The sequence below is a fragment of the Bubalus bubalis genome, chromosome 2 (genome assembly GCF_019923935.1).
Source record: "Bubalus bubalis isolate 160015118507 breed Murrah chromosome 2, NDDB_SH_1, whole genome shotgun sequence".
Taxonomy (NCBI): Eukaryota; Metazoa; Chordata; class Mammalia; order Artiodactyla; family Bovidae; genus Bubalus; species Bubalus bubalis.
Genome location: NC_059158.1, coordinates 164392115 through 164404762, shown reverse-complemented (window position 1 = coordinate 164404762; position 12648 = coordinate 164392115). Strand labels below are relative to the sequence as shown.

Sequence of the window (12648 nt, the reverse complement as noted above, 5' to 3'; positions counted from 1 at the left end):
TATTAGTAAGCATGGGTACCGTAAACTATCAGAAAGCCCTCATGGTAATTACCGGAATGGATGAAGAATGAGTAGGGAGTCTGGGAGTGAAGGAGGAGCACCTTTGGGTTTAGACGTACTGAGTCATTATGGAGCTCTGCTCCACTTCTCAGCCACGTGTCCCTTCTTGACAAGTTAGTGTCTCTAATTGTAGCCTCCCCAGCTATAAAATTCTTCCCTGGTGGCTCAGACAGTAAAGAATCCACCTGCGATGCAGGAGACCCACGTTCGATCCCTTAGTCAGGAAGATCTCCTGGAGAAGGGAATGGCAGCCCACTCCAGTATTCTTACGGGGAGAATCCCATGGGCAGAGGAACCTGGCTGGCTACAGTCCATGGGGTTGCAAAGTCGGACATGACTGGGTGACTAACACTTTCACTTTCACAGCTGTAAAATAAGACTGCTTAAATCTACTTTGTAGGGTGCTGTAGATTCTAAATGTGTTGGCATAATTGGTGTGGGCCTGGCAAAGAGTGGACCCTAAACAGGGGAAGCTGTTTACTACACGCCCCTGCCACAACTCCTCTTCACACACACAGAGACTCCACCAAAAGAATCATGCTTAGGCAGCTCACATTCACCCCTTCATCCATCTGATAAAGGTCAACTTCTTACAAAGCACTGTATTCTACATGCCTTGTGATCTGGTTTAATTCTACTTAGATTTAGTGTGGCCAAAGGCATTCTAGACATGTCTAGACTAAAGAATTCTTTACCAGGGAAGGAAAAAATAATTGCCCTTGTCTTTTATTTTCTAAGAAAGCTGTTTTTGGAAGCTTTCATAAAAACAGAAAATGAAGGGGAAAAGCAGTGAGTGCTGTGTAGACTAACGTGGCTGGGCATTTATTTGTCTTCTAGAGATCTTATAATACAAAAAATGAAATAAAAGGCGAAGCAGTTAGGAGCCAACCACCTGACATACTCGCCTGAATGTTATCATGATTTTGAAAATGAGCTGTTTCTCATCTTTTAAAAATATGCACATGGGGCCTGAATATCAGTCGTCTTCTCACTATTAAAAGGAGAATGGATGCATGAATGGCCATCCTTTGAAAATGAAATGTTTGTTGATGCCTACTTTGTGGCATGTGGTGGGGGCTTCCCTGGTGGCTCAGACAGTAAAGAACTCGCCTGCCAATGCAGGAGACGTAAGAGACGCAGATTTGATCCCTGGATGGGTGAGGAAGATCCCCTGGAGATGGAAATGGCAACCCAGACCAGTATTCTTGCCCAGGATAATCCCATGGACAGAGGAGCCTGGTGGGCTCCAGTCCATGGCATCACAGAGTTGGATGCGACTGGGCGACTCACACACACACCATGTGGTAGGCCCCGAAGATTTGAAAGATTCAAAAGGTGAATGAACATGTTTGGGAAATGAGCATATAAAAAATGGAAAACGATAAAAGTATGTGCCCCAAAGTCAACACAATGAAATAAATAAAAAACTACCCTGGCCATCAACAACCGCTCATGCCCCTTCTGGAAGTCACCAAGGGTGCCCTGAACCTGCCTCTGATTTCTTTAGGGTCTACAAGCACCCCCAGTGGCCTATGGTACAACTTCATCGAGCTGCCCTACCATGGCGAAAGCATCAGCATGCTGATCGCGCTGCCAACAGAGAGCTCCGTCCCACTCTCGGCCATTGTCCCTCACATCAGCACTAAGACCATCGACAGCTGGGTGAGCACCATGGTGCCCAAGCGGGTGCAGGTCATCCTGCCCAAGTAAGTAGCCCCTGTCACTAAAAGAGAAAACAGTGGGAGCCCTCGAGCCCTGGGAGTAACTGTGTCACATACCGGACAACCGAAGGGTGACGCATCATGAAACCCCACTTTATTTTGCAGAAATTGCATGGTGGGAATACAAAGCTATGCTTTTGTAGAAGTTGGTTTTCAACCCGTGTGCCTCTTCTGTGGCAGGATAATGACGATGGGGAAGCAGAGGAAACAGCCTGGTCACTAAGCCCTCTACCAGACCACAGGCTGCTGTGCTACTACAAGGGTTTATAGTATATCTCACTGTTCAAAGGGGGCTTCTCTGGTGGCTCAGTGCTCAAGAATTCACCTGCCAGTGCAGGAGATGAGGGTTTGATCTCTGGGTCGGGAAAATCCCCTGGCATAGGAAATGCCAACCCACTCCAGTATTCTTGCCTGAGAAATCCCATGGACAGAGGAACCTGGCGGGCTACATCCATGGGGTCGCCCGTTGGATACGATCGAACACACACCACGCGTACCTTCCAGTTCTGATAGCTTTTAATTCTCTAGTCGCTGAGATAAGCAATCAGAGGCATGTATTCATAATAAGTATTATAGCAATCCTCCCAAGAGTTTTTTGTTGTAAAATAAGTCTTCACATAAGGCAATGCTTGCCATAAATGAATAGGTTGGTAATGTACATAGATTATAATTGTAAGTAAATTACCATTACAGCCCATCTGCTCACTTGCCCTTGCTGCTCTCCCACAGGATGTGATAAAATCTGGTAAACACATCTTCTTTTGACAGATTTAATAACTGACATTTACATATGTACAGCTATAATCCCCGGAGAAGGCAATGGCACCCCACTCCAGTACTCTTGCCTGGAAAATCCCATGGACGGAGGAGCCTGGTAGGCTGCAGTCCATGGGGTCGCTAAGAGTTGGACACGACTGAGCGACTTCACTTTTACTCCTCATTTTCATGCATTGGAGAAGGAAATGGCAACCCACTCCAGTGTTCTTATCTTGAGAATCCCAGGGACGGGGGAGCCTGATGGGCTGCCGTCTATGGGGTCGCACAGAGTTGGACATGACTGAAGCGACTTAGCAGCAGCAGCAGCAGCAGCTATAATGCCAGATAGTCCAAGTATCCCACAAATCCGTATCATATGCAAAGGAATATCATTCCTAATGTTTACCCCTGTTTTAATGGTAAAATGCTTCCAGAATGCAAACACTTAACTAGCAGGAATGTGTCTCCTCCCTTTGACCATCCACAATCCCAATAACCATGGTGGTTCTGTGGTTGGATACGGGGGAAGACTGTAGAATACTGAACACTTGTCAATACCCTGTTACTGAGTCTACTGCTCATCAAGAACAGACCAATAAAGAGATGAGTTGCTGGGGCTTCCCTAGTGGTCCAATAGCTAAGACTTCCTCCTCCCAATGCAAGGGGCCTAAGTTCAATCCCTGGTCAGAGAACTAGGTCCCACATTCCACAACTAAAGATCCCACATGCCTCAACGAAGATCAAAGATCCCAAGTGCTGCGGCTAAGACCTGGAGCAGCCAAATAAATAAATATTCTAAAAGAAAGGGAAGAGAGAGAGAGATGAGTTGCTGGAGCAAGGAATAGCGACTTTATTCAGATAGCCAGCAGACTGTGAAGATGGTGGACCAGTGTCCTAAAGAACCATCTTGCTTGAGTTAGAATTCAGGCTTCTTTTATACTAAAAGGGGAGGGAGTAAAGTTGAAAATTTCCTGGTTTCCATCAGTCTCCAGAGGGGATGTGTCAATTTCTTCCTCCCTGCAATCATTCACAGGTGGGCCTGGCCTATTTCCTATGAGCTAAACAAAAGTATGTTAGCTTAATGTAGATTACCTGGGAGGCAGGGTTCCCAGAGATGGGTGAGTAGGTATAATTTAAGCTTAAAGGCAACATCCCTTTAGCAATTAACTTGTAAGAGAATACAGAGGTTCTTTCCTATTGCAACCCTGCATCTCCCCATTCAGCATAAGAGAAAGTACTTCCATAGCTCTTCCTCGGGCTAGAATGGGGAGCTGTTGCCCACGAGGGTGAGGATCCCCCTACTTGCTGTTACTGTTCCATTTTGCCATATATATGTTTGAGAGATAGATTGTTCTCTACTTACCTGGCACGTAAATCTTGGGGTTAAAATTTAAGATATGACTGTTCAGAGTATACATTTAAAAACATGTTTGTAAACATTTGTCCCCACTGGCATTGATTATATCATTTTGTATCATTTATAATGATGTTCTCCCTGTTTTCTGCTTTTGTGCTAGGTTCACAGCCGTAGCACAAACAGATTTGAAGGAGCCGCTGAAAGTCCTTGGCATCACCGATATGTTTGATCCATCAAAGGCGAATTTTGCAAAAATAACAAGTATGTTCAATTTAAAACTTGCTCTTAAACTTAACAGTATGTTATAAACCGAGTTTCTGACTTGTTCAGGAAGAAAAGGTCAACATTAGGAATGTGTTGCTGTGAAACTCTTCAGGGTTTCATTGGATGCCTCACCGAATGATGCTACCGAGCCCTCATCACTTATATCAGCATCAGTCATCCATCCCTTACACTTCCCATGTACATTTCATGGGAAACCTACGTGACTGCATGCATTTAAAGAAACATTTCATGTATTGTTTCCATTACCTAAAAATTTGGCTCTTAATTAGATATTAGTCTCTTCTTTTTCCAAATGCACAATTTTCCCCTGTATTTTCAAATTTTCAAGATCAAGAATGTTTGAGCTCTCAAATGGCTTAACTTCCACCAAACAACTGCAGGTGCCAGTATGTGCAAATAGGATTTTGGCATCTCAATCCCATTAATCTGAAATATAAATTCAAAGGAGGCTGATTAATTGCCTTTGCCAAACCATCTAGGACACAGCTGGTATGATATCCCTTCATTTGCCAGTTACATGTAATTTTTTTCCCTAGAGTCATATCTCAATGGTTGATCTTTGTCTTTTAATTGATAGCACAGCCAGCTCCTTCCACAGACAAGACTTAAACATTATTTGTGCTCCATTTTGTACTTTTCCCCCTGAGTGATAAGAGAATAGTTCAGTACCAACCTCAGTTGCCTGTTAGTGAACACCTGGTTACCTGTCGTGGGGATTAACTCGACTCCCCTGGTAAAACTGCAGCTCCATGGATGTTCTGAGCTCTCATCCCGTGTTAACCAAACTCTCTTCCCTCATCCAGCTGCATTAGCATCACCTTGTCTGAAATTCACGATCGTGGGTCTGACTCAGACCTACTGAGTCAGCGTCTTTGCTTGAACAAGGCTCCTCATCCCAGTGAAGCCTGGGAAGTGCTGTTTTACCCTGCACTTTCCCCTTCAGGATTACGCATTGTAGCTTAAATACTAGATACCTGGGACAGGGTGTTCACAGGGGTTCCGAGGGAGGAGCAGGTGCCAGAAATTCTCCTGAGACATTCTGTTGAACCGTGCAGGTGACGAGGGCCCTGGAAACGCGTCTCTCATTCATGATCAGTCACATTAGAGCTGAGTACCAGTGCAGACGATTTAAAAGCAGACAACACAAAAAGCACTTTTATCCCTTTGCACCAGACCTGTGTCCCATCAGGGTCAACATTAACTTCTGTTTGCATTCTCCTCAAACGCTGACCCCAGTGGGTGTTGCTGGAATGGTGAGATTTGCTGAGAAGGGAAGGGTGTTCAGTAGAAGGTCCCAGGGGCCTAGCTGCACTTCTGAGCCTGGCTCCTCCTCCTCTGTCACTGCTCTGCCCTTAAGTGAGGGACTTTTGTTAGGAAAAGAGGGCTCTTCCTCTGCCACTAATGAGCCATGTGACTGGGGGACAGTTTCTTAACACTCTGGGCCATGGGTTCCCTGTGTGTAAGTGCTATATTTTTTCTGGATGTGAGATTCTGTAATTGAAAAGTAATATTGTTGGTTTGCTTCTTCCAGAAAACTAGATTACCTTTTTAAACCTCTGCTCTTTTTATTTTTTTAATAAAATTCTTAAGTGATGGGAGTTGAACCGACAGAGGCACTAACACACTTGGGGTCCCGGACTCCCTGCTGTGAAGTGAGGTCACAGTTCACTGAGCAGAGACTGAAATTCACCCCAGTGACAGTCACCCTACACCCTTCCATCATGGGGACTGTCAGAAGTCACTTCCTCTGACACTTCTTTGTTTTGATTTTTGGATTTTTTTAAAATTTATTTTTAATTGAAGGATAATTGCTTTACAATATTGTCTTGGTTTCTGCCATCCATCAACATGCATCAGCCATAGGTATACATATGTCCCTCCCTCTGGAACCCCCTCCAACCCCATGCCATCCCTCTAGGTTATCATGGTTTGAGCTCCCCACGTGTCATACAGCAAATTCCCACTGGCTATCTATTTTACATACGGTAATGTATATGTGTCCATGCTACTGTCTCAATTCATCCCACCCTCTCCTAACACCTTTTAAGGACTGAAACTTGCCATGGCTTCAAAATTACTTCTCTCACCCAACCCAGTGGCCTGCATATCAAGCAAATGCTGTTTCTGTTTTATTTTCTGGAAACAGGGTCAGAAAACCTTCATGTTTCTCACATCTTGCAAAAAGCAAAAATCGAAGTTAGTGAAGATGGAACCAAAGCTTCAGCAGCAACAAGTAAGTAAGCCCTGGGTCTCGGGGCCGGGAGCAAGTACACCCGGTTCCTTCATCAGCTCAGCTACTGTGTCCTGAGCCGCATTTCTAGCCAGGCGTTGCGGGCTGACCTCGGGAGACAGTGGCGTCCGTGAAGCTCAGGGTCTGTTACATTACGGAAAGTACTTCAGTAGAAATTCCTCCAGGACAGGGGTCAGCAGACCTTTTCCATCAAGAGCTGGATGGGACCTAGTTTATGATTTTGTGGATTGTACCGGCTCCCTCTCCACTTCTCAGCTCCGCCTTTGCAGTGTGAAAGCAGCATAGACTGACTATACAAGCAAATAGGCACGGCTGTGTTCTAATACATTGTTCTTCATAAAAACAGGATGGTGGTTAGCTGACACCCCCCGCCCCCACTCTCGGATGGATCAAGAATATTGTGGCTTCTTATCGGCAGTAAAGCCCCATCTTCATATTGACACACAAAATACTAGCAACTACTAATAGGAAAATAGCCAATCGAGTCTATCCAGGACCAAGTGAAGAATTAGCAAGCAACTGTTGAGTTCTGGCAGGATTGCTCCGCAGCCTTCGTTGATAATTAGAACTTCCACATTTGCTTTCTCCTCAATGGCTCATATAATGAAGGAGAAAACAGAACAGTCTTAGGCTGGTTTTTGTACCCCCTAATTATCCATATGAAATTGGATGAATAGATCTGGCCAAACTCTGTGAACTCATAAACTGTCTTAGCTTTACTTGTAACTGGGTCAAATATTTCTGGTCATTACAATGTACCACTTGTACCCAAAATAGACCCTTTATTGCCTTTCTAGAATAAACATTTAATTTTTATTTCCTTAAAATAACATTTAAAACAAAAAGCTAGAAAGTGACATCTAAATTTTGCCAAAGTTATTGAGAAGTGTTGCCAATTAGTACTGCAGGACCACCTACGTAAGTTGCAGGGCCCCATGCTAAATGAAAACATGGAGCCTTTTGTTCAAAACTTACTAAGAATTTCAAGGACTTCCCTGGTGGTCCAGTAGCTAAGACTGTGCTCCCAATGCAGGGGGCCTGGGTTCAATCCCTCATCAGGGAACTAGACCCCACACTCCACAACTAAAGATCCTGCATGCCACAGCTATGACCCAGTACAGTCAAATAAGTAAATAATATTAAAAAAAAAAATTTCAAGTCAGCATCCACAAAGCACTAGACCAAGTATAGGGCCACTGTGAGTGTGGGGTCTTGTGACGGCCCAGGTCACATGCTCTTGAAGCCAGCCCTGCTGTGTTAGTCTGCTAGGACTGCCATGGCAAGCTACCACAGAGTAGGCGGCTTAAGCAAAAGAAATTTACCTCTCATTTCTGGAGGCAGAAGTCCAGTATCAAGGTGTTGTCAGGGTTGGTGTCTCCTGAGGCCTCGCTCCTTGGCTTGCAGACGGCCACCTGCTCGCTGTATCCCCCCCCATGGCCTTTTCTATCTGTTTACATCCCTGGCCTCTCACTCTCTTCCTGTAAGGGCACCAGTCCTGTTAGATTAGAGCCCTACCTTCATGGCCTCATTTAAACTTAAAGCCTTCCTAGGGCTTCCCTGTGGCTCAGTGGTAAAGAATCCGCCTGCCGGTGCAGGAGACACAGGTTTGATCCCTGATCCGGGAAGATCCCACATGCCATGGAGCAACTAAGCCCGTGTGCCACAACTACTGAGCCTGTGCCCTGGAGCCTAGGGAGCCAAACCCACTGAAGCCCTTGTGCCCTGGAGCCTGTGCTGTCCAAAATAGAAGCCACCACAATGAGAAGCCTGCGTACCACAACTAGAGAAAAACCCACGCAGCAACGAAGACCCAGCACAGCCAAAATCAAATTTTAAAAATTTGAAAATAAACTTAAAGACTTCCCTAAAGACCCTGTATGCAAATACAGTCACACTTGGGGCTAGGAATTCAGCAGACAGATTTTGAGGGATACAGTTCAGTCCCTATCTCTTGCTGACTCTTGATTTGATTGTAATAACCCTTGGTTGAGTTTGTCCAAGCATAGCTACAGCTGTTTCCCTTACAACATCAAGCCCAAGTCATTAAGGCTTCCCAGGGGGTTGAGGAAGAACACTGGGCCATTGCAGCAAGCATGGGGCAGTTATGCCAGGTGTCCACCCTTCTGCAAGGCCTTATCACTGGCTTATTAGATCAAAACTACGATTGGGAAACAGGGCAGAGGAAACGTGTCTAAGACCATAAGCGTAGATACGTTTGCTTCCAGTGTCCGCACCAGATGAGCTGAACAGCAGCGTCAGGCAGTAGGCCCCAGATGAGCAGTCTACACGGCCAATGCGAAGAAAGTCTAGATGATGAGCCCAAGGGAGAAGGCACAGACAAAATGGATGAGAAGTGAGCTGGTCCTTAGTACCGAGAAAGGATCTGGATAGGCCAGAAGGACCAGGGGCCAGGCCTCAGCTAGGTAGATGGTATGAATGAAGCACAGTTCATAGTAACAGTGAATGTGTGTTGGGTGCTTATTAAGTGGCAAACACTGTTAAAGGGCCCACCTGCCTATGCAGGAGGTGCAAGAGACACAGGTTTGATCTCTGGGTCTGGAAGATCCCCTGGAGGAGGAAATGGCAACCCACTCCAGTATTCTTGCCTGGGAAAGCCCATGGACAGAGGAGCCTGGTGGGCTACAGTCCATGGGTCGCCAAGAGTCAGACACAACTGAGTGACTGAGCACATACACATACGTTGTTCTAAGAGCTGTCATATGTTTCAGTTCATCCTCATAACAGTGCTACCTGGAGTAAGCATGGTTTTTAAAGGAGATGGGCTTGTGTGAACTAAATGAGGCAGATTGGAAAGGGCCTGGCCCGTGGTGGCTGTGCCGTCAGTGGTGACCACAGGGCCTGTTGTTGCATGGCCAGCCTCTGGGACAGGAATGATGTCCTGCCTTGAATTACGTGCTGCCTTTGCTGGCCTCATGCTGGGTGTACAATGGGTTTTCCTTTTCTTCCTGCAGCTGCGATTCTGATTGCAAGGTCATCGCCTCCCTGGTTTATAGTAGACAGACCTTTTCTGTTTTTCATCCGACATAATCCTACAGGTGAGTGACTGCCTTCTCCCATTGTTCACTAGCTGTGAGTTAGCTCCAGCAGTGCGGCTTTGAATCCCTCTCCCATGTGTCAACAAGTGCCAACGCTTTGAGTCATGTAACTGCCGCCTTTGCAGAGAAAGGAGAATCAGACTGTTTTTACACAGTGTGATGGCATCTCTCAAACACAGGATTTTAGGTTTTGTCTCTTTTTTTTTTTTTTTTTTTTAACATCTGAAGAGCTCTGTAGTCCTTTGGGGCTTTTTGACATCTGCTGACTTTTTTTTTTTAAATAAATGCAATTAGGTAAATTTTTCAGGAAGCTGCATGTCCTCAACCTTTATAAGGGCACCCTGCTGTTATGACCTGAGAATTGTTAGTTCAGTCAATCTTAGCTCCGTGAGTCATGGGTTCAAAGTTGGCGCTGTCTTTTAGCTTCATCTTTAAAGTTAGAATAACAGTAATTCCTACCTCTTAGTACAGTTATGAAGAATAATTAAGATTGTCTTTGTGAAGAGGTTGTCTTCATGTTGGTGCAGAGTAGAAACAAACATATTCTAGCTTTTACTTTGCTTTTGATCGATAACCTAAGCTGCCTCCTATCCTTTTATCTCATCGCACCTTAATCATTATAATTAGTATGTGCCTGAGCCAAACAGTCCAAATGGGAGCCTCTAGCCACACGTGAGACTTAGCTTTTTAACTTTAATTAAAATGAAGGGCTTCCCAGGTGGCTCAGTGGTAAAGAATCTACCTGCCAATGCAGGAGACTTGGGTTCAAGCCCTGGGTTAGGGAGATCCCCTGGAGAAGGAAGTGGCAACCCACTCCAGTATTCTTGCCTAGGAAATCCCATGGACAGAGGAGCCTGGCAGGCTACAGTCCATGGGGTTGCAAAGAGTTGGACGTGACTTAGTGACTAAACAACAATTGAAATGTAATTTAAAATTCAGTTTCTTAAACCACATTTCAAAGGCTTAATAGCCACACGTGACCAGTGCTACCGTATTGGACAATGAAAATGCAGACCACTCCCATCACTGCAAAAAGTTCCATTGGATAGCATTGCTTAAGAGCAGTGGGGTTAAAGACAGCCCAGAAACCTCCCCTTAGATATCTTCCATCTTATCTGAAGGACTAGAGTTATGCGTTGTTTCCTTTTAATTCTCTAGGTGCTGTCTTATTCATGGGGCAGATAAACAAACCCTGAAGAGTATACGGAAGGAACCATGCCAAGCAAAGACTACTTTGCTATGAAGAAAAGACTCCTTTCCTACATCTTTCCTAGTTCTGTTAAATATTTTTGTACATGACTTTCTTTTTCAAAACTAGTTCTTAGGTTCAGAGACTCAATGATGCAGCGTTTCTGTTCTGGGAAGTCTTAAGGGGGGTAAGGGGCAGGATGATGGAACACTGTACTGAGAAATGAATAGAAAGGTTTCAAAATGTCTAAAAGATTCTTTAAACTACTGAGCAGTTACCTAGGTTAACTACCCTCTTGAGTATTTACTGTCCAGTTCAGGATTTTTGTTTTGTTTTTTTTTGTTTATATGTGTGGCTTTTCAGAAAAATTTAATCAGTGTGATGGGGGAGGGGGAAAAAAGGACATTTTATGGTAGCTTTTACTTTTATATGAAAAAAATATTATTGGCCTTTTAAAATTTTTTTTGGGTCTCATCCAAAGTCTTGAAAGTAATCTTGCATTACTTTGGGGGTAGAAATAGTGAAATCTTTAGCCTCTTTGTGTGTTTTTGTTGTTGTTATTTTATATAATGCATGTATCCACTAAAATAAAGTTTAAAAAACTAATGTCTTGCTAGACAAGGTTTGCTGTTGTGCAGTGTGCCTGTCAACTATTGGTCTGTACTCTTTGGATTTGCATTTTTGTATTTTGTACAAAGTAAAAATAAAGTGTTATGAGTAGTAAAAAAAAGAAGAAGAAGAAAAAGCCATTTCTCTGCTATTTAAAAATACAACAAAAGAAACAGCCTTTTAAAAATACCTCAGTCTCTTCTAATAAACCTTTGCACTTAGGCAAACAGCAAAAAAAACCCTGGCCTTCCCGTCCCTCACCTAAATCTGGCAGTCACTGTTCCTGTCCCAGCACCTCCCAAAATCTCCCTTCCAGTGCAGGAGAAACAAGAGACCTGGGTTCAATCCCTGGGTCGAAAAGATCCCCTGGAGGAGGGCATAGCAACCCACTCCAGTATTCTTGACTGAAGAATTCTGTGGATAGAAGAGCCTGGCAGGCTACAGTCCATGGGGTTGCAAAGAGTCGGATGCAACTGAGTGACTTAGCACAGCGCACACAGTTCAGTCGCTCAGTCGTGTCTGACTCTTTTTGACCCCATGGACTGCAGCACAGCAGGCCTCCCTGTCCATCAACAACTCCCAGAGTTCACCCAAACTCATGTCCATTGAGTCAGTGATGCCATCCAACCATCTCATACTCTGTTGTTCCCTTCTCCTGCCTTCCATCTTTCCCAGCATCAGGGTCTTTTCTAAGGAGTCAGTTCTTCGCATCAGGTGGCCAAAGTATTGGAACTTTAGCTTCAGCATCAGTCCTTCCAATGAATATTCAGGACTGATTTCCTTTAGGATGGACTGGTTGGATCTTTCAATTCAAGGGACTCTCAAGAGTTTTCTCCAACATCACAGTTCAAAAGCATCAATTCAGGGGAACCACTATCACAGAGAAATCCTGTCTCTAATTTCAGATAGGGTTCTTCAGGCCAGGACTGAGGCTTCCCAGCAAAGGTACGGAGGGGTTTGGTAGCAAGAGCAGAAGGAAATTACCCAGTGAACAGTGGCTGTTTCATTTTTGATGATAGGCTAGAACGCTTGTTTTTCAAAGCAAGTTTTTGTGGATTTTTTCTTTGTCTTTTGTGTTTTTGGAGAACTCATCACAATTCTAAGTTTACCTTTTTGTTTGTTTGTTTTATTAATTTTCTAGAGATTTGGGTACCCTTATCTAAATAAGAATAGTTTGTATTCTAAATAAGAATAGTTTGTAAGAACAGTAGTTATCAAAAACTACTTTTTTTTTAACCTATTAACTCTATTCCTCTCCTTGTACATTAAAACCTCACATTCAACTCTTCACCAGTTTGTCGTTTACAATTATTTGTCAGATGGACTGAGTCTTGCTGTTTGCAACTATTTAAATGTGGATACCT

General features: G+C 44.2%; 1 protein-coding gene across 1 annotated transcript in view; it reads left to right on the top strand.

The window, feature by feature from the left end:
• SERPINE2 (serpin family E member 2) overlaps nt 1-11281 on the top strand; it is a 70293-nt gene extending 59012 nt beyond the window's left edge. The window contains exons 5-9 of the mRNA XM_025278349.3: nt 1568-1766; nt 4055-4155; nt 6326-6412; nt 9403-9486; nt 10645-11281. Of these exons, the coding sequence (XP_025134134.1) occupies nt 1568-1766; nt 4055-4155; nt 6326-6412; nt 9403-9486; nt 10645-10682 (509 nt within the window). The 3' untranslated portion in view covers nt 10683-11281. The remainder of the gene's footprint in view (nt 1-1567; nt 1767-4054; nt 4156-6325; nt 6413-9402; nt 9487-10644) is intronic.
• The last annotated feature ends 1367 nt before the right edge of the window (nt 11282-12648 follow it).